General features: G+C 42.0%; 1 protein-coding gene across 1 annotated transcript in view; it reads right to left on the minus strand.

The window, feature by feature from the left end:
- Positions 1 to 5,843: 5,843 nt before the first annotated feature.
- The window catches only part of LOC311040465 (ras-related protein Rap-2a-like), a gene marked incomplete at both ends in the record, with an annotated part of 38,702 nt that continues 22,002 nt past the window's right edge, over positions 5,844 to 22,543 (minus strand). Inside the window, one exon of the mRNA XM_084050771.1 lies at positions 5,844 to 6,081. Coding sequence (XP_083906897.1) covers positions 5,844 to 6,081 — 238 coding nt within the window. The remainder of the gene's footprint in view (positions 6,082 to 22,543) is intronic.

A 22,543-nucleotide genomic window follows, 5' to 3' on the forward strand; every position in this document is an offset into this window, starting at 1 on the left:
CAAACAGCCAAAGAACAATTGTTCAACCCGTTCCACATTTTTGCTGGGGACCCCCTGGAGGTCCCCGGACCCCACGTTGAGAACCACTGCATTAATTGACTTGGCTGACTGACTGATTGATTAATTAATAGGCTCTATGCACAGCGGCCATATTGGAAAGAAATTGGGCCTCTTCTTACTTCCTTCACAGGTGTTACCAATAATACTAATCAAGGCTCTGTTCCATTCTGGTCTAACACAGTCAGGGTGCTGATGTTGTGCATGTTGGCTCACTGGAAACACGAGTGGGTCTCAAAGTGTGGTCCAGGGACCCTCATGGTTCTTTGAGGGGGTTCCAAATGGCCCCTTACGGATGTGTAACTCTGAGAGTGTACAAATGGAACCAAATGGACCCGTAGGTCCATTTGGTTCCATTTGTACACTCTCAGAGCTAAACTCTCAGAGGTGTCCTTGAAATGTAAAAGTTTGAGAACCACTGTGCTACAAGAAATGGAACAGAGCCTTCATTAGTGTCATTGGTAACACCTGTGAAGGAAGTAAGGAAAAGGCCCAATCATGTCCTTTTAATACGGCTGCTGTGCATAGAGCCTATTGATTGACTGAGACTGACTGACACACTGATTGACAGGTTTTGGTTGGTTGATAGGTTGACTGATTTGTGTGAGCTGGATTGTTCTCATTGTGCCGGAACAACGTAGACCAAACATGCACACATCTTCTGCCATGAGCATTTCAAAGTGTTTTTTCCCCCCCTAAACCCATTTAGACCGGGAACGCATCTGTGTCATTTAAAGATTTCTTTGGGCTATTGAAAAATAGCAGATCTACAAGCTCACAGCACGGCACGAGTGTCGCGCAATGAGCTTGTAGATCTGCTAAAAAAAAGAAATAAACGTGAACATTTGTGCAAATCTTTGAATATATATATTTTCAAGCGAACATTTGTTACTCAAATCTTTGCTTTACTTTTCTCATGTCAAGGACCCCCCAAAATGATATGTATTTGGCCGCGGACCCCCATCTCAAAATATGTTGTTCCAGGGACCCCCCAGAAGCAAAGACTTGAGTTGAAAAATGTTCGCTTTGAAAATATAATCATATATATTCAAAGATTTGCACAAAGTTTCCCGATTTTTCAAAAATAGCAGATCTAAAAGCGCGTAGCCGCGCTATGAGCTTGTATTTCTGCTATTTTTGAATAGCCCAAAGAAATCTAAAAATGACACACAGATGTGTTCCCGGTCTCGGGTTAAAGAGTTTATCTAAAGAGCACAACAATGCATTCTCATGTTCCACATTCTAGTCAGTGACTTTGGCCTGCAGTTCCACAAACGTCCTCCGCTCGTCCAACACCACTTCCCCTTCTCCGCAGCAGGAGGGCGCCAAGAGTGCCAGACCACCACCACTGGTCTGATATGACATCCTTTGAAATATTCTCTGCTATTTGATTAATAATAATGTCTTGTCTGGCAAGACAAGGTAATCTATTTAAAAAAACAAAGAAAATGTCTGAAAAGTGCAACTCCCTGCTTGAAAAACCAGACAGGCAAGAGTGAATGCTCAAGGAAAAAGAGAAAAAGGAAAAAAGTCACGTAGTAAACACTGTGGCTTTCTTGGTCAGGTGTGTTTCAAAATGGCTTTGGCCAAACTCAGCAGAGTTGGAGCTACTGTCAGTTTCAGGCCGACATTGTTTCATTTGAAAGCTGCAATCCGTAACTTTTATAGGCTCTATTCACAGCAGTCATATTATGAAGACATTCACAGGTGTTACCAATGATACTAATGAAGGCTCTGTTCCATTCTGGTCAAACAGAGTCAGGGTGCTGATATTGTGCATGTTGGCTCACTGGAAACCTTCCAAATGGCCCCTTCCAGGTGTGTAACTCTGAGAGTGTACAAATACGGGTCCATTTGGTTCCATTTGTACACTCTCAGAGTTATGGGGGTCGTGGAAACCACTGTGCTACACTAAATGGAACAGAGCCTTCATTAGTATCATTGGTAACACCTGGGAAGGAAGTGATAATATGGCTGCTGTGAATAGAGCCTATTGCCCTATACCCCGGAAATCGAGCCGCACAAGCTCATTTAGGCTTTTTTGACCTTCATGCAATACCAACCAGTAGTGGTCCTATACCGGATCTAAATGTCTCAATAGAAGAGCAGGGAGACCAAATACAACCACTCACAAGTTTTGTGTTAGTTATATTGTATTCGGTGGTGTAAAGTAACTAAGTGCATTTACTCAAGCACTGTACTTAAGTACAATTTTGAGGTACTTTTACTTTACTGGAGTATTTCCAATTGTCTATACTTTTACGTCTACTCCACTACATCTCAGAGGACAATATTGTACTTTTACTCCACTACAATTATTTGAAAACTTAAGTTACTAGTTACTTTGCAATTATTACATTATAAAACATAAATTAACCACTTTAGCCTAGGCTATTTGAAAATAGCCGCTCTGCTATTCTCAAACATTTTGGTACTTTTAGTTTTGGTACTTTATGTACATTTTGATACCAATACTTTTGTACTTTTACTCAAGTACATTTTGAATTACGGACTTTTACTTGTAACAGAGTAATTCTACATTGCAGCATTGATACTTTTACTTAAGTAAAACATTTGGGTACTTTTTTCCACCACTGATTGTATTAACATACTCTAACACACACAGATTGCTCAAAATGACTAATAAAAGTTGTGGATTGCAGCTTTATTTCCCACCACAGAACGTACAGTAAACCCAAAGAGCTACACTGGAAGAATTCCAGAAAAGACGTATGTCTAACGTTTGAAGGAATGATGATAACATGATTAATGCCGTGACATTTGGAAAAACTAATTATGGCACTTTTTTTTATGTTGTTGTTGACAAAAACAGTATGTAAAGTACTACGTTGTTGTTGACAAAAACAGTATGTAAAGTACTACAGTACCAAACAACACACTCACCCAAACACACCCTCTACATTTTAGTGATATGGAATGATTGACTTGCAGGTGTATGGTCTTTTCCCCCCCAAAAAACACAGGGAGTGTGTTTTGAAAATAACTCTTCGCCATGTATCATGGTACTCTGTCAAATCTTCAATGTTAATTCAAAGCAAAATCACACTTTAGTAGAGGTTTGGCTTGTGTAGTTACCTTGCCATGATGCAACTCCAAATATTGGTGAGATATATTCAACAGTTCCACTGATTAGAACAATTTTTATACTCGTGGCTTTAAGAAACAGGTCACTTTTTTAGCACATCAATGAATACAAGCAACGTTGATTCTGCCAATATGTAACATTACAAAACCATGACAGAGTGACTTATTCATTTTTATTTTACTACTTGAAGATCTGATTCCGTATCCACAGTCTAAATCTTCTTCCTAATAGTAAAATCAACGTGAAGCTGACATCTTTATTTAAAAGAAAAATGGTTTTGTGTTAATCTTGTCAAAATCTAGCCTGGTAAACCCCCTTCCCTCCGGAAATCTCAAATACAAATGAGATTTCCGGAGGGAGGGGTTTACCAGGCTTGTCAAAATCAGCTTTGTTTGCGTTCGTTTATGTGCCAAAAGAGTGGCTTTGAGAGCTGGTTCACCGTGCATTGTAAGTCAATGGTGAATGGTGATAAGATTTTGAATTATACATTTTTAATCACCAAATCAACTGTTGAAGATATCTCGCCAATATGTGGAGTTAGATCACGGCAAGGTAACTACACAACCCAAACCTCTACCAAAAGCGTCATCGTGCTTAAACTCAGAGAGTTACGGGTCCATGTGGTTGCATTTGTACACTCTCCTAGTTAAAGCAGCACTTAGCCTATTTCCAAGATTATCTTCAAATAATTGGTCCGCACAAAATGCTCATTATACGGTGGCCAAATTTCGGTCTGCTCATCTCATTGGTGGGCTGTGGACTGTTCAGAAACCTGCCTACCAATGACATCATCGATCGGAGATTCCAAGCAAATAGAAGCTACAGCCTTTCTCATCCAGGTAAGATTAACATGCTGAAAGAGAAGCCATTGTTCTTGCATCAATAAAACATAGCTTGAAATCTTGTTTGAAATGACCAATCCTGTCTACCGATGATGTCACTGGTAGTAAGTAGGCAGGTTTCTGAACTGCCCACAGCCCTCCTTTAAGACGCAGAGTGAGTAGACAGAAACGGTGCCATCTTATAATGAGAATTAGCGAGGACCAAAGTATACGAAGATAAGGTTGAAAATGGGCAAAGTAGTCCTGTAAATTAACATTAACCACTTAAACCCCCGGCGTCCGTATTGTGGGGAAAGCTTTTTCTGATAGCAGGCCGACGAGCTGCTATCGTGAGCTTGTCGATTGGCTACTTTCAGAGAAAGCTTTGCCCACAATAGCAGGAAATAGAAAAGTAACTAGCAGTGGTGGAAATAAGTGCATTTACTTGAGTGCTATACTTAAGTACAATTTGAGGTATTTGTACTTTACTTGAGTATTTCCAATTTTCAATACTTTTACTTCTACTCCACGACATCTCGGATCCAGATATTGTACTTTTACTCCACTACATTTATTTGAAAACTTGAGAACTAGTTACTTTGTAGATTTTGATTATTATTACAAAGCATACATTACCCACCTCAGCCCTAGGCTGTATACATTTCGGCCATTTGAAAATAGCCGATCTACAAGCTCACAATGCGTCGCGATGCGACGCATTGTGAGCTTGTAGATCTGCTATTTTCAAATGATTTTTATACATTTTATACATTCGAAAACTTGTGAAACGGGACATTCTGCATAATGAGTACTTTCTACTTGTGGTACTTTAAGTACATTTTGAATACTTTTGTACTTTTACTCAAGCAATCTTTGAATTCCGGACGTTTACTTGTAACAGAGTATTTCTACATTGCAGTATTGATACTTTTACTTAAGTAAAACAAATAGCACTTTTTCCACCACTGGTAACTAGCACAAAGCCCTGAGGCATTCCACGCTCAACCCATATGGGTTTTTTAAGTGGCCAACAAAGATGTCACCCCGCGTACGCATAGATATAGAATCACAGCGCGTCTAACTGACAAGTTGCTGCGCGGCTGCCTCTTAAATGGGTGAAGGGCTGGGTTACGAAAAGACCCGCCCCCCACCTGCCTCCGATTGGCCTATACCGAGTGCCCCCCTTCTGTGACGCACGCGGAAGCTTGCCCCCTCCAATATGGCACCCGAGATACAGCCGCCTCAGAGCCGGAGGAAGCGTCGCCGCGTCTATACCCAGTGGTGGAAAGTAACTAAGTACTGTGCTTAAGTACAATTTTGAGGTGTTTGTACTTTACTTGAGTATTTCCAATTTCCAATATTTTTACTTCTACTCCACTACATCTCAGAGGCAAATGTTGTACTTTTACTCCACTACAATTATTTTAAAACTTTAGTTACTTTTCAGGTATGAATTATGATATTATAAAACATACATTAACCACTTTAGCCCTATTTTATACATAGGCTATTTGAAAATAGCCGATCTACAAGTTCACGACGCGTTGTGAGCTTGTAGATCTGCTATTTTCAAACATTTTAGTACTTTTACTTTTGGTACTTTAAGTACATTTTGATACCAATACTTTTGTACTTTTACTCAAGTAAATTTGAAATTCCGGACTTTTAATTGTAACGGAGTATTTCTATTGTGCAGTATTGATACTTTTACTTAAGTAAAATATATGAGTACTTTTTCCACCACTGTCTATACCTTTACATGTCTATGCGTACACCCCCCCCACCCCCCCCCCCCAAAAAAAAACAAAAAAAAAAACAAAGGAAGCACCCCCTCCCCCCTCCCCTCCCCCGTCTTCATGCTATTGCAGGCTGCACGAGGAGCAGCAGGCCTCGCTGCGGTCGGGCAGCGGGATGAAGTCCATCTGCCGCACGATCTCGGTGAACAGCTCGTCCACCATGGTCTTGCTCTTGGCCGACGTCTCCATGAAGGGGCAGCCCCAGTCCTCCGCCAGCGCCTGGCCCTCGCTCGGGGACACCTCCCGCTCCCCCTCCAGGTCCACCTTGTTCCCCACCAGCACCACCGGCACCTGCTGGTACCTGCGTGGGGGAGGGGAGGGGAGGGGAGGAGAGGAGAGGAGGGGAGAGGAGGAGGAGAGGAGAGGAGGAGGAGAGGAGACGAGACGAGACGAGACGAGACGAGAGGAGAGGAGAGGAGAGGAGAGGAGAGGAGAGGAGAGGAGAGGAGAGGAGAGGAGAGGAGAGGAGAGGAGAGGAGAGGAGGAGGAGGAGAGGAGAGGAGAGGAGGAGGGGAGGGGAGGGGAGAGGAGAGGAGGAGGGGAGGATGGGGGGATGGGGGGAGAAACAGATGGAGAGAGAGAGAGAGAGAGAGAGAATCAAGCATCAGTAGGGATGTATTTGTCACTTGCTCACGTAGGTACAAGCAGTGAAATGTTGGTAACAAGGTTATTATAGTTTTCACTAGTTCTTACTTTTATTTTCTTTAAATCTTTCCCCCTAAGACACAGTATATCACAGGGAATTCTTGAGAGAATATCTGGTTCCATTAGGACAAATTGAAAATAACTTATGCTTGACATTTAAAGGTAGGGTAAGTGATTTTCTTTGGTTAAAATAAGTGTTAAATAGCTCTATATTCTGATAGTACTCATTGCTATAGAGTGTTTGTTCAGTAAAAGGAGTCTCCTTGTCTCTCCAGCTCTTTATAAAACAGAAAATGCATTTTCGTTTCAGTTTCAGTTTCATTTCCGATTGTATCCAATCAGGATAGAGAACTCAATCGGGATATAGATTAAACAAGTGAAATGTGAAGTGATGACACTAAGAAATGAGCAGGCAAAATTGGAACTGGAACACTATAAAAATGAAGCTTAAAAATGGGTACTTTCTCCTGATTGGCTGAGATTTTGACACCTACCGAAAAATGTATTTTCTGTTTATCAAAGAGCTGGAGAGACGGGGAGACTCCTGTTACTGAACAAACACTGTATAGCAATGATTACTATCAGAATATAGTGCTTTAACCTTTTAACAAAATACTTTTTGTTTTAAACAAAGAATATCACTTACCCTACCTTTAACCACTCTGGGGGGAACATGTGTCAAACATCTACAAGCTCACAACACATCGCGTTATTTTTGACAAAGAGATTTGGTGGTTAAACTGAAGTGATATATGGAAAAAATCTAAAATGATTATCAAGGTATTCTGCGGCACCCCTGGACTATCATGGCACCTTATACTGTAGGTGCCATTGCACCCACTTTGAGAAACCCTGCGATATGCCCATATACAGTATGGGCGTATCAGAGGCACCCCAGGGGACACATGCGCGAATCAGTGTTGTTCATCATCGTCATCATCATCTAGAGTTGTTCCGATACCGATACCAGCGTCGGAAATACGCCGATACTGCCTAAAATGCTGGTATCGGTATTGATGAGTAGCGGTATGCCATTCCCATAGCACAATATTTATCACATGATGATATGTCATTCTATGTCATGTCGATCTCTGTATATTTGACAGGGGATAAGTGTACATAGCAATGGTGAAAAGTAAACATTCTTAAAAAAAACTGCATATTACAGTGCCATACAGTGGTATATTGGTATATTTTTCTGACATTTTGACTGGGTACTGACCTATTCAGCCTCAGCGGTGTGCCTACACTGAACTGCTCAGGCAGAATCCCTGCTGTACTAGCACGACTATGCTATAACTAGATAATAATGAAAATAGACATAATGCGAAAGTATTAATGCTGGCTGAGATAGAGATACAGTTAAAGTGCAGGTAGGACGGCAGAATGATAAACCTTTAGACAGGTACAATATGTTTTTATGCAGCAGTGTCAAAATGAGCAATGACGCCGAAAGAAATCACTTTGTCTACTCCTAAGGTTCTCGGCCTTGTCTGGATCAGGGCCCACCATTTTTTGGCTGTTTTCAGCTACTTTTGATGCCATTCTAAAGTGCGTGCGTGTGTTGTCTCGACCCTGTTCTTACCTACCACAGCGGTCTAGAGCCTGGGCAGCTATAAAAGCAGAGCTGGTAGCAGCATGCTGTGAGGCTGAGATGTGATTTTTTTTTTAGCATTTTATTTAACCCATTAAGACCGGGAAAGAATCTGTGTATTTTTTAGATTTCTTTGGCTATTCAAAAATAGCAGATCTACAAGCTCATAGCGCAGCTTCTTTTTTTTTTATCGTGAAAATTTGAGCAAATCTTTGAATATTTATATTTTTTTAAAGCAAACATTTTTAACTCAAATCTTTGCTTCTGGGGGGATTCTACAAATGTCCTCTAAATCCTAGTTTAAAAATGAATAAGTAAATGTTTCTATAATCAGTGGTTCTCAAACTTTTTCAAGGACCCCCAAAATTACATGAAGCTTGGCCGCGGACCCCCATCTCAAAATATTTTGTTCCAGGGACCCCCAGAAGTTGTAACAGAGTTAAAAATGTGCGCTACAGAAAAAAAGATATTCAAAGATTTGCACACATTTTCACGATTTTTCAAAAAAATAGCAGATCTACAAGCTCATAGCCTTGTATATCTGCTATTTTTGAATAGCCCAGAGAAATCTTAAAATGACACAGATGCGTTCTCGGTCTGAAAGGGTTAACCACTTAAACCCTCTTGTCTTAGCGAAACGGACTTGAGTAAAAAATGTACTTATCCGTCTACACCAAATCTCTTGCGATGCATTTTGAGCTTGTAGATCTGCTATTTTTTGGCCAATGTTCCCCCCAGAAAAGGCAAGTTGGGGTTCAAGTGGTTAATTATCTCTGGCCGGGGGCGGGGATTATGTTTTCACCCCTGTCCGTCTGTGTGTGTGTGTGTGTGTGTGTGTGTGTGTGTGTGTGTGTGTGTGTGTGTGTGTGTGTGTGTGTGTGTGTGTGTGTGTGTGTGTGTGTGTGTGTGTGTGTGTAAGTCTGTGAGCAGGTAGTACTATCAAAACAATTTACCCTTGTTTTATTGCATCATGACACCATTTCCCATATACTGTAGATGGGATTTTCATATAGATGCAAGTTGAGTCCCCACCCTGTTACGAAATGGCTGTTGTCTGTGTCGACCCGTCACCCGTGTGGGTCTTATCAGGTCTGTGTCCCTTTTATGCCCATACATGGAGTTCCGTGTGATGCATGGCCAAATAAGGAGTCCAGGCCAGTTCATGACATCAGGGTACTCCATATATGGGAATATGCAGATTTATAAATATTGTTTGGAGATCTGATGATCCGACTGATTTTCCACTTGGTGCATCACTGCCTTGGGTCCGACTCCTCATCGATACGCAAACCGAGTTGGCTCACTCACTCATTCACTCACTCACAGACTCACTCACTCGCTGACTCACTCGCTGACTCACTCACTCGCTGACTCACTCACTCACAGAAAGAGATTTTGTAGATAGATTTATCTCCGTCAGCCCAAAAGCAAAGGGGTAGATGATGGTTTTCTTGTGCAAGCTGCCAGTAGGCAAGTACGTCCATCCACACAAATATGTTTGATATTTTTTAAATATAAAATGTAACAATGGAAATGAAAGGCATGTATGTCAAACATTTTATTTTATTTCAGGGACCCCTATATCTCTGAGAGTGTACAAACGGAACCAAATGGACCTTTTGGTTCGCTACCAATTGATTTCGCTATCAATTGACAGCGATAGTGTAAATAGACGATCTACAAGCTTGCAACGTATGGCATTGCGACGTCTTGTGAGCTTGTAGATCAGCTATTCACGTTACTTTTGAAAGAACTAGAGGTTCGGGTGGCTAAGGGGCCCTCACTGGGTCTGAAATTTTAATATATAGGATTTTGAAAGCATACAAGACAGACGAGAGAACGAGCCCGAGCGAAGCCAGGACGGCGGCAGGGTGAGGGACACCAACAAAGACAGACGAGAGAACGAGAAGGGGAAAACTTGAGAGAATATCTGTTTCCATTAGGACAGATAACTAATCATAACTTTATAAATAATAGCTGCCGATACTGCCTAAAATGCTGGTATCGGCGAGTATGCCATCATATGGTCTGTTTTGGCCGTACCATATTTATTTTGATTATTGGCACCAACCATTTCTGCGCATATTATAAATGCTGTTTGCCATTTTTGTTCACAAAGCCAATGCATATTTTTAATTAATTACGCCTCAGCGTTCCAATGCCAAAATCAATTAAATCGTTAATCGCAATAATTTGCATGACAATAAATAGTGGAGTGAAATGTCAGGATGGTGCCTGCTCCTTGGCACAGAGATGCTGAGATGATGCCAGATGTTTTTTTCTTTTCTCCATGAGTCAGCAGTGCGTCTCTCTCTCTAGCAATGCAGCAGCCGATCAATAGAGCAGCCACACCATGCACTTAGCAATGACTGATGGCGCGGCCTATTAGCCTGATACATGCTATGATCCATGTGGAATCATTCCATTACCTTTGTTCTGGTTGTTGTTGTAACTTGATAGCATCTTATGGAGAACACGTGAGAGGTTTAAATCCCAAATTAAATGGCCACCGTCCACTTGAAACTAAAACGCGCTGTTATAGAGTGGTGGTTCTGAACCTGTGGGCCCGGGCCCACTTGGTGGGCCATGAGGGTATCGCAAGTGGGCCCCCAAATAATTGGCCAAAACACTAAGATTATATTGATAGTATAAGTAACATTAATGTGTGTGTGTGTGTGTGTGTGTGTGTGTGTGTGTGTGTGTGTGTGTGTGTGTGTGTGTGTGTGTGTGTGTGTGTGTACCAATTTAAAGGTACACACAAAGTCACACACACACACACACACACACACACACACACACACACACACACACACACACACACACACACACACACACACACACACACACACACACACACACACACACACACACAGATCTGATAGGGACTTGCTGTTCCACAGTCTAGGAGCTGAGACAGCAAAAGCACGGCCTTCTTTCATCTTCGCAACATTGCCCGCCTTCGTCCCAGCCTATCTGCTGAGACACTCATTCATGCCTTCATTACATCCAGACTCGACTACTGCAATAGCCTACTATACGGCATCACCACGGTCCACAGAGGTTCTCAAGAAACTACAGTAGGTACAAAATTCTGCCGCCCGCCTGCACACCAGAACCCGATCCAGGGACCACATCACTCCTGTCCTCCGTGACCTCCACTGGCTCCCAGTCAAGCACAGAATTTACTTAAAATACTAATCACCACCTACAAAGCCGTCAACAACCAGGCCCCCGCTACCTCTCTGAACTCAAAGGCCACGTCCCCTCCCGCTCCCTCAAGTCGGGTGATGCCAACCTCCTGGACACCCACAAGACAAACAAGCGAACCTGGAGTGACAGGGCCTTCTCGGCAGCCGCCCCCTCACCGTGGAACTCACTCCCAGCTCACATCAGAGCTGCCCCCACACTCACCATGTTTAAAACCACACTCAAAACCCACCTTTTCAGACTCGCATTCCCTACATAAAATCCCGACCCCGGCCCCTCTTTGTTTACCTGTCTTTTATAGTTTAAAACCTTTTTAATCATCTTTGGAGACCACACTTCGATTTAGGAAGCTGGGCCACTCATAAATCAAAGATGGCAGCCTTTTCTTTCAAGATGGCCGCCAACATTTGTTTTTGCATTTTTGCATATCTTTGCCTATAATTATTTGAGGTCAATCACCAGATCACCAAATAGCACTCCCATAGTATGTTTTTGAACATTTTCAAACAGGAGTTACCAAACCATCTCAATTAAAACGTTTCACTGTTTAACTGTGCTCACAGTCAAACTTAGGGATTAAAGCAAAATACTCACCTACTTGAGCAACATTTTGGCCTACTAGGACAAAAACTAGGAAGATTTGATCAACCGCTGGTGGCCGTTTTGAAAAATGGCTGCCACGGCCACTAGGGTGCACATTTTTCGATGGCCCAATATCCAGATATGTTCCCAATATATCAATCAACACTTGTGCCAAATTTGGCGCTTTAATCGCAAAAATTGAACGATTAGGCTGATATATCGTGCTACGCCGCCCCACTAGTGTTGGGAGGAATCAATTGGCATACCGACTAAACTGGGGAGGGAGGAAAAAGCATGAAGTGTGAAGACAACGATGTTCCCTAATCTTATCTAATCAACTGACACTTTTGTCACACTGTTAAGAGCGGAAAAGGTCTTTCTCCAGTGTGGATACCCTTGCTGGTGTCTCTTCAGGTGACCTATCTGACGGAAAGCTTTGTTGCAATGTTTGCAGTAATAAGGTCTTTCTCCGGTGTGCACACGTTGGTGATTTGTCAGAGTACCTGACTGACTGAAACGTTTGTAACACTGTTTACAGCCAAAAGGTTTTTCTCCCGTGTGAATACGGCGGTGTGCCGTCAGCTGGTCTACTCGACTGAAACTCTTGCCACACTGTTTACAGCAAAACATTTTTTCTCCGGTGTGCAGACGCTGGTGTACTCTCAGAGAACCCGACTGGCTGAAACTTTTGTCGCACTGATTACAACAAAAAGGTTTTTCTCCCGTGTGGATACGCTGGTGTGTTGCCATGTGACCCGACTGTCTGAAACTTTTGCCACACTGTTTACAACTAAAAGGTCTTTCTCCGGTGTGAATACGCTGGTGTGTCTCCAGAGCTTCAGAGTCATAAAAACTCTTGTCACACCGTTTACACCGGTAAGGTTTGTCTACGGTGTGGAAACGCTGGTGTCTGATCAGCTCTGATGGATATCTGAAACCCTCGTCACAATGTTTACAGGTGTGGGGTTTCTTTCCGGTGTCACTCGACCGACGTGGCATTACTTCCGGCTGAGGTAGAGTCTCAGCAAACTGTCGATGACAGCGAGATCTCGGTTCGTCTACGTCTCCTTGTGTCTGGCTGGTTACAGTGTTGGTTTATTTGCTGCTGACGGGCTGCTGAGGGAATCTGACCGCTCCTCCTCTGGCAGTATATGTCGTTGTGGCTGGGGTCTCTGTGGAATGGTTATACTGGGATCACCGGAATATTGGTCATCCTTTAGTGTTCGAATGGTTCCTCTTGTAAGTTGTAACATAGAATATTCTATATAAATACTACTTTTAAGCTGAGCTGCTTCGGTTATACTATAATGTCACTATGTTGTCACACAATGCCCAAATATGGAGTTCCATATCAGTCTTGCCCAAATAGGAAGGTCCATGAAATCAAGTAGAGTGTAGGGGGGCGCCCGCTGGCCTAGCGGTCCAGCCACATATAGGCTCTAATGCAGTCTGACAGTGTGTCGAGGGTTCGAATCCCATTCCCGACGACCTTTGCTGTGTGTCACTCCCCGTCTCTTTCTCCATGTTTCCTGTCATTCTGTACTTTACTATATACTATCAATAAAGCCAGAATAAAGGCCCCATACTCTTTAAAAATCACACCCAGTGTGAAGTGGGCGGTGTGGTCATCACAGTGGTCATCACAGTGATGGAAGCTCAAAATATACAAGTTTCACTTAAAAAAAATCACACCCAGTGTGAAGTGGGCGGTGTGTGGTCATCACAACATGACTCACTTTAAAAAAAGGATAAATTACTTTTTTTAAAGTCCATACTGCTATTCATAGGGCTGCACATGTGTCATGTGTTTCGCTAGCCAATCACAGTCCTGAATTTGCAAAGTCAGCCAATCACATTACAGTTAGTGGTGATGACACTAGCTGTAATGTGATTGGCTGATATGAAAAAAGTATCGATTTGCATTAACAATGGAAGGGTTAGGGGGTACACAAATGTTTTGGTCGGTGTCCAAAACTCACTTATAGGGGGCGGCTACACCGCCCCAAAAAAAAGATTTTTTTGAAGTGCATAGTCCTATTTATGGGTTCTTAATATCTCGCTAGCCAATCACAGTACGTCGCAGCCAATCAGCCAATCACAGTACAGCTAAAGACAAATTTTCGCGACGGAAGAACAACTTTCGCTACGGATGAGTCCCAAACCCACTTATAGGGGCGGCTACACCGCCCAAAAAGAGTATGGAGTAAGAGTATGGAGTGTTGGTCTAATGCTTTCTCTCTCTCTCCTTTTTTTTCCTCGGTCTGTCAGAACACTCTCTTTACAGTGACTAATGTGATGCCCTTTGGAACGCATGGCCCTTCGGTTATGCAATACGTGTTGTACCCACTGTCAGAGTACTTAGTGAAGTACCTATTATCATAGTACTTAGAGGCCAGTCTATGACGTCGGTACTATGACGTCATATTGATGACATCCAAGGGCTCCATATACAGTATGGGGTTTTGAATATATTCTTATCACTATCTATTTATCTTCGACACACACGCCGAGTTTGTGGACGCCAAGCCACAAAAATCTTTTGAAAATAGCAGCTCTACAAGCTCACAATGTGTCGCGATGCAACGCATTGTGAGCGTATAGATCGGCTATTTTCAAATGGCTGAAACGTATATAGAGCTTAAGTGGTTACTTTATGTTTAGTAATACAAATCTAAATCTAAAAAGTAAGTAACTAACTTTTTCAAATAATTGTAATGGAGTAAAAGTACAATATTTGCCTCTGAGATGTAGTGGAGTAGAAGTAAAAGTATAGGATATTGGAAATACTCCAGTAAAGTAAAAATACCTCAACATTGTACTTAAGTAGGGTAAGTGATAAAATAAGTGTTAAATAGCTCTAGATTCTGATAGTACTCATTACTATAGTGTTTGTTCAGTAAAAGTCTCCTTTGTGTTGTGTATGACATCACATGTGTATGTCTCTCCAGCTCTTTATTAAACAGAAAATGCATTTTCAGTGCTCTCTCCTGATTGGCTTAAATTGTGTCACCTACCTACTACGAAAATGTACTATATTCTGTTTACTAAATAGCTGGAGAGACCCCTGTGACCAAACAAACACTCTGTAGCAATGATTACTACCAGAATACAGTACTTTAACCTTTTTAACAAAACACAAAAATACCCCAAAACATCACTTACCCTACCTTTAAGTACAGTACTTGAGTAAATGTACTTAGTTACTGTACACCACTGTACAGGTCTGTAACTCTCAGAGTGTATAAAAAGAACCAAATGGACGCGTACAGGTCTGTAACTCTGAGAGTGCATAAAAAGAACCAAATGGACCCTTACAGGTCTGTAACTCTGAGAGTGCATAAAAAGAACCAAATGGACCCTTACAGGTCTTTACCTCTGAGAGTGCATAAAAAGAACCAAATGGACCCTTACAGGTCTGTAAGGCTAACTCTCCCAGAGTTACAGGGGGTCCGTGGCCTAACACGCACCAAACCGGGGGGGGGGGGGGGGTCCTTTACATTATAAAGTCTGAGAACCACTGCTCTCTCTAGCTAAACCACAGGCTACGAAACAATGTTTCTTTCAGACTGTATGCGGGCCCGGCATTCACGATGTCCCTGCTTGTCTCTGAAAGCAGCGCATTAGCTTTATTCAATTATTCAACAGCCTGTGTTCCATTACTCTCCCTTCTTCAGCCTCCTTGTATTGACGCTGCGCCTCCCAGAGCTGATAGGACGGGAACCGTCAGCCATGCGTTTTTGAGGGAGAAAGCTTTTTTTTTTATCAGTCGAAAGACACGCTTATAGTGTGCATGATAGGGAGTGGTGGAAAGTAACTAAGTATGTGTACTTAAGTAACATTTTGAGTTACTTTTGACTTTACTAGAGTATTTCCAATTTGCAATGCTTTTTACTTCTACTCCACTACATCTCAGAGGCAAATATTCTACTTTTAGTCAACTACAATTATTTGAAAACTTTAGTTACTAGTTACTCTGCAGATATACATTACTATATTATAAAACATGCATTCGCCACTTTAGCCCTGTTTCATATACAGGCTATTTTCAAACATTTAGTACTTTTACTTTTGGTACTTTAAGTATATTTTGATGCCAATACTTTTGTACTTTTACTCAAGTAACATTTTTAACACGGGCCTTTTACTTGTAACAAGAGTATTTTTATATTGTGGTATTGATACTTTTACTTAAGTAAAATATCCGAGTACTTCTTCCACCACTGATGATAGGGGCGACTCGCCGTATAGCTTTAGCGATTTAAACATTTGATGCCATGGAATCCTGTTAAGTGCCCCGCTCTATACGCTAAAGTGCCGACTATCTCGCACGAAAGGCCACCAGTGGTTTGTTCCAGGGGCGGAAAGTAACTAAATACATGTACTCAAGTACTGTACTTAAGTTAAAATGTTGAGGGTTCTTTTTTTTCCTTTTTTTTTTACTGTACTGGAGTATTTCCAATTTGCTATACTTTGTATTTCTACTCCACTACATCTCAGAGGCAAATATTGCACTTTTGTATTTGAAAACTTTAGTTACTACTTACTTTGCAGATTTGGATTATTTATTACAAAACATACATTAACCAATTCTATTTAACAACAATTGTGCGCGTGTAGATCTGCCATTTTCAAAAGGTTTTTAATACATTTAGAACATTTGTGAAATGGGACGATCTGCATAAATACTTTTACTTTTGGTACTTTATGTATATTTTGATGCCATTACTTTTGCACTTTCACTCGAGTACATTTTGAATACCGGGCTTTTACTGGTAACAGTGTTTCTACATTGTGGTATTGATATTTTCACTTAAGTAAAAAACAAAAAACAAAAATGGAGTCCTTCTTCCATCGCTGGTCGTTGCACTAAGTGCTTCATTGATCATAATCCAGAAAAGTAGACCGTAGTGCACTGTTCAAGAGGCTGCGGTTATTTTTAAACTGTTTTGTTTCTTAAGCTAAATGGCATTTTCAACACAGACTAGTTCTACCGTACATTACAACCACATGCTGAGATGCACAGGAACTCCCGTGAGAGATAGTTCCTGTGTTCTAACAGCGAGGGTCTCTCTCTCTCTCTCTCTCTCTCTCTCTCTCTCTCTCTCTCTCTCTCTCTCTCTCTCTCTCTCTCTCTCTCTCTCTCTCTGACATTGATCAAACCCCCCACCTCTCCTGTGTTTTCCAGCGGCGTATGACAAATATGCGGGCTGACATTACACACACCCCTCCTGGGTTTTAAGGTCAGATATACACACGGAAATGACAGTCATCTGCAGCCACCCCCCTCTCTCTCTCTTTCCCTCCCTCTCTCTCTCCCACACATACACGACAGTACTCAACTACTCATGCACGCATGTTCGTGCACTCTCCATCCTCCATCCTGTCCACTTTGTCACTTCCACTGGTAGAATGTGAACCTAGCGGGAGACACAGCTGGGTGTCCATAAAGACGAATCCACAGACGCGCTGCCTGTAGCTGCCTGTAGGCGCGGCCATTGCTGCGGTGTTGCGTCCGCGGAGCGTTGACACCGCAGCAATGGCTGCGCGCAGGGCAGCGCTCCGTGGATTCGTGTATACTCCATAACATAACATCTCTTACTCCCCCCCTCTCTCTCTGTTTGTGTCTATCTGTCTGTTTGTCTATCTCTATCTCTGTCTCTCTCTGTTTTTTTGTCTCTCTCTGTTTGTCTCTCTCTGTTTTTCTCTTTCTGTCTCTGTTTGTTTTGTCTCTCTCTGTCTATCTGTCTTAGCCTCGCGTGGCAGATTCGTCTGGAACCAGGCTATATCTGTCTGTCTGTCTGTCTGTCTGTCTCTTTGTCTCTCTAAAAGGGACACAGACAGGCAGGTTCATAAATCTCCATATATGGGCATGAAAGGACACAGACATACACAGACAACGGGTATTGCTTAACCGGATGGGGACTCAACTCGCATCTATCTATATAGAAATAACAGACTTACACACACAGACAGACAGACAGGGGTGAAAACATAATTGCAGCAGGATAAAATGAGCAGCCCTCTTCTCCAAAACTAGAAGTGTATAACCCAAAAGTCTGCATAGAGTTTGGGTGCACACATCACTAGTTAAATCAAATGCTCAAAAAAAATCACACCTCAGCCTCACAGCATGCTGCTACCAGCTCTGCTTTTATAGCTGCCCAGGCTTTAGACCGCTGTGGTAGGTAAGAATAGGGTCGAACAACACACGCACACACACACACACACACACACACACACACACACACGCCTGCACACACGTTTGTATTACTATATACTTATGCGAACATCAACATTTTAGAATGGCATCAAAAGTTGTCTGAAAACAGCCAAAATAATTGCCAATTGCGGATACACAAACGCCACAACGTGGTAACAGCTAAATCTAACATCTCAATGTCTAATCCTAATCTTAAACCCAACCCGAATCTTTTCCTCATGCCTATCACCACCCAAATCTTTGTTTTTTTAACCATTTCTCATGTGAGGACCAGGTAAATAGTCCTTAAATCATTCAATTTCACAAATTTTACTACACTTAAAGGAGTAGTTCACCCAAAACATCTTTCTATCAATTACACACCCCATAAAGCATTGAATTCACAGAGATTTCTTTGCTTTTGTCGCATTCCTAAACCAATAATTTGATGACCGCCGGAAAGATGCTAATGTATCCGGTAGGAGACACAAAGGAGACTCTTTGAGTCTCCTACCGGGAACACACCCAGTCAGCAAATTATTGTCTCAGGAATGCGACAAAAACGAAAAAAAAATAAAAAAATCCATGAGTTCAATGCTTCGTGGGGTGTGTAATTAATAGAAAATAAGTCATTGTTTGGGTGAACTATCCCTTTAAGTTTACTATACTTAAAAAGTAGCCCACACATACACACGCATGCACGCATGCACGCACACGCACACGCGCACACGCACACACACACACACACACACACACACACACACACACACAACCATGGTGTTACGCATCACGAAACGACTGCCTCTACATCGTGCGCTCTCTCTCGCAGCCCGCGGCGAGCAGGGTTTTAATCAGACTACCTGCTGTGACAAATCGCTACAACTCTGTTCACACACAGCTCTGCTTTCACAAGACCCGAGACACACACTCACATGCACACACACACACACAAACAAACGTACACGTCCTCTCTGTCGGGCTGAAACCTTGTACTGTACGTGTTTTCATACATTCCTGCCCTATATTTCCAGTTAAGACTCATTAAGACCTGAAGCCGATTCTACAAATGTCTTCTAAATCCCAACAGTATTCTGAAAAAAACGTATGTTTCTATATCAGTGGTTCTCAAACTTTTTCATGTCAAGGACCCCCAAAATTATATGTATTTGGCCTCCGATCCCCATCTCAAAATACTTTGTTCCAGGGACCCCAGGAAGCAAAGATTTGAGTAACAATGTTTGCTTATAAAACATGCTATAAAACATTTGAGTACTTTTTCAACCACTGGCTAAAAGTAGGGTATGTGATATTTTTTGGTATTTTGTTTTGTTTTGTTAAAAAGGTTAAAGTACTATATTCTGATAGAAATCATTGCTACAGAGCGTTTGTTGGGTCACAGGGGTCTCTCCAGTTCTTTAGTAAACACAATATACGTACATTTTCAGGTAGGTGACAACATTTAAGCCAATCAGGAGAAAGCACTGAAAATGCATTTTCTGTTTTAAAGAGCTGGAGAGACATGGGAGACTGCTTTTACTGAACAAACACTCTATGACAATATCAGAATAGAGCTATTTAACACTTATTTTAACCAAAGTAAATCACTTACCCTACCTTTAAGTGTGGGTTTTATAAATATTTAACCAATGAAAAGTAATTAACAAGAGCTTGTGACTAAATAATGACTACATGTTATTTTTTCCACGTCCTGTAACGGTTCTGGACTTACAAGGCTTTCGCCCAAACAGCGACAATATACTGTACGTTCATACACATGTGCAGCGCGCGCACGCACACACACACACACACACACACGCACGCACGCACGCACGCACACACGCGCACACACGCACACAGGCACACACGCACACACACACACACACACACACACACACACACACACACACACACACACACACACACACACACACACTCACACAGTGGTGGAAAAAGTACTCAAATGTTTTGCTTAAGTAAACGTATCAATGCCACATTGTTTTGGTTTCAAAATGTACTTACAGTGCCAAAAGTAGAAAGTACTCATTACGCAAGAATGTCCCCATTTCACAAGTTTTCAAATGTATGAAATGTATAAAAAATCTTTTGAAAATAGCAGATCTACAAGCTCACAACGCGTCGCATCGCGACGCGAGCTTGTAGATCTGCTATTTTCAAATGGCCGAAATGTATATAGGGCTGAAGAGGTTAATGTATGTTTTGTGACAATAATCAAAATCGACAAAGTAACTAGTAACTAAAGTTTTCAAATAATTGTAGTGGAGTAAAAGTGCAATATTTGGATCTGAGATGTAGTGGAGTAGAAGTAAAAGTATTTAAATTGGAAATAGTCAAGTAAAGTATACAAATATCTCAAAATTGTACTTAAGTACAGTACTTAAGTAAATGTACTTAGTTACTCTAGACCACTGAGACACACACACACACACACACACACACACACACACACACACACACACACACGCGCACGCGCGCGCACGCGAGCGCAAACCAATTACGAGAGAACATCAAGCCCATCTCCAGTGTGATGCCCCCCCTAGCCCTGCAGCATATGTTGTTAATTAGCAGAGAGAGCGCTGCACATTGTTTGACAGCTATGCTTAATGTATGTGTGGCGCTACACGTTTGTAGCACAAACGCACAAATCACACGCGCGGCCGCCGCGCCAAGCACTGCGCTTCGTCCCGGGAGACCGTACACATGGGAAAATGTGTACTTGTTTTGCAACTTCTACTTTTTTGGGTATTTCTGTTTTAACTGATTTAACCGTATCACATTCTGTGGTATTTTTGTTTTAGTGTTGTATGTCAGGGACTGAGGATGTAAATGCATTCTTGCCAACTCCTTAAGTGTTCAAATACACATGTGATGTCATACACAACACAAACAGTGGAACATAAACAATATAGGGCCTACATTTCACACACAAAGGAACGGCATTTAACAAGGAAACACAGGACTTACATTTGCACGAATGCACACAAACTTCAAATTACTTTTAGCACAACTTCTTCAAATGAACTGGACACATTTCTGTTCTGACTGATGCAAGAGGAGAAGAAGGGAAAGTCTCGTTCTCTATATTACCCGCAGGTGCGTTCATTAACCCACAGGTGCGTGCACACAGGGTTAGGGTCATGATGACCTGTGCACACACTTAACAAGCACACACACTTAACTCTCTCACTGGCAGCTTTTTGTACATTATGTATTTACACTGCTTTCTAACTATACTGTAATGTCTTGCATTGTTCATTAACATAAGCTGTCCATCTCTAAACAAATACAAACATTTTATAAAGATGGCTGGCAACTGGAACCAAAACTGGTTCTTCAGCGTGATGCCATAGAAGAACCATGTTTGGTTATTGGTATGGTTAACACATTCCCTGCCAATCCCGAGATATCTCGGGACATAAAATCCACCCGTTAAGCGCCAATCCCGAGATATCTCGGGATATGGTCTTTTTAATTGTTTCTGCTAAATAAGGATCTCTGGCAGCTTGGGGGTTAATTACATGCACATAGCTCAAATTCCAGCTGGGTGACGTCATCGGTCACGTGACCCAAGCCGAAACCTTGAAATCTGAGCTGCCCTGTACCCTCGGTCTGTGCATCTAAAACCATTGTGGAGTTTAGAAGAGCCGGTCATCATTGAGAAAGAGTTACAGAGAGAGAGAGAGAAAGAGAGATAGATATATTGCTAGTGTGAGTATAGTTGCGTGGATTGATTGAGTGAGTTGTGTGAGTATTGATAGATTTGAGTGTGAGTTTGATAGATTTGAGTGCAAGTTTTGATAGGTTTGATTGTGAGTTTTGAGAGATTTGAGTGAGAGATTTGAGTGAGACAGTGAGAAAGTTGTGAGGGTTTGAGACATTGAGTGGACGAGAGAGGACTGAGAGATTTGTACGTGAGTTTGTGTGACTGATTTGATATTTGAGTGAGTGATTTACAGTAAGTGTGAGTGGTATATATATATAGCCTAGTGAGTTATTATATATATATATAGATAGAGAGGCGTGGAGGTAATAATTATATAGGTGAGTGAGTGTAGTATATAGTGTTTGTGAGTGAGTGATTTACAGTAAGTGTGAGTGGTATATATATAGCCTAGTGAGTTATTATATATATATATAGATAGAGAGGCGTGGAGGTAATAATTATATAGGTGAGTGTAGTATACAGTGTTTGTGAGTTGATCGGCGAGAGAGAGTAGACAGGAGTTAGTCATAGTTTACTCAGTGAGAGAGAGTAGACTATGAAGAGAACCAAGAAGCGTAAGAACATGGTCGCCGTTGGATCGTCTGGTCCACGGCAGCGAACGCTGCTGGAGATGCAGTTCGGGGGGCCTAGTGCAGCCCCAACCCCCAACCCGGAGCCGCCGGTGGTTATTCCTCCAGTGACCGGACCTGTACCGGAGCCGTCTGACCGCGTCCTTCGCAGTAAATTGACCCCCGTGCCCGTACTTGATCCAGTCGTCTCAGACCCAGAGTCTGACCCAGGCACGGAGAGCGAGA

This window comes from Gymnoscopelus microlampas, assembly GCF_963454915.1.
Source record: "Gymnoscopelus microlampas genome assembly, chromosome: 24".
In the NCBI taxonomy this organism is placed as follows: domain Eukaryota; kingdom Metazoa; phylum Chordata; class Actinopteri; order Myctophiformes; family Myctophidae; genus Gymnoscopelus; species Gymnoscopelus microlampas.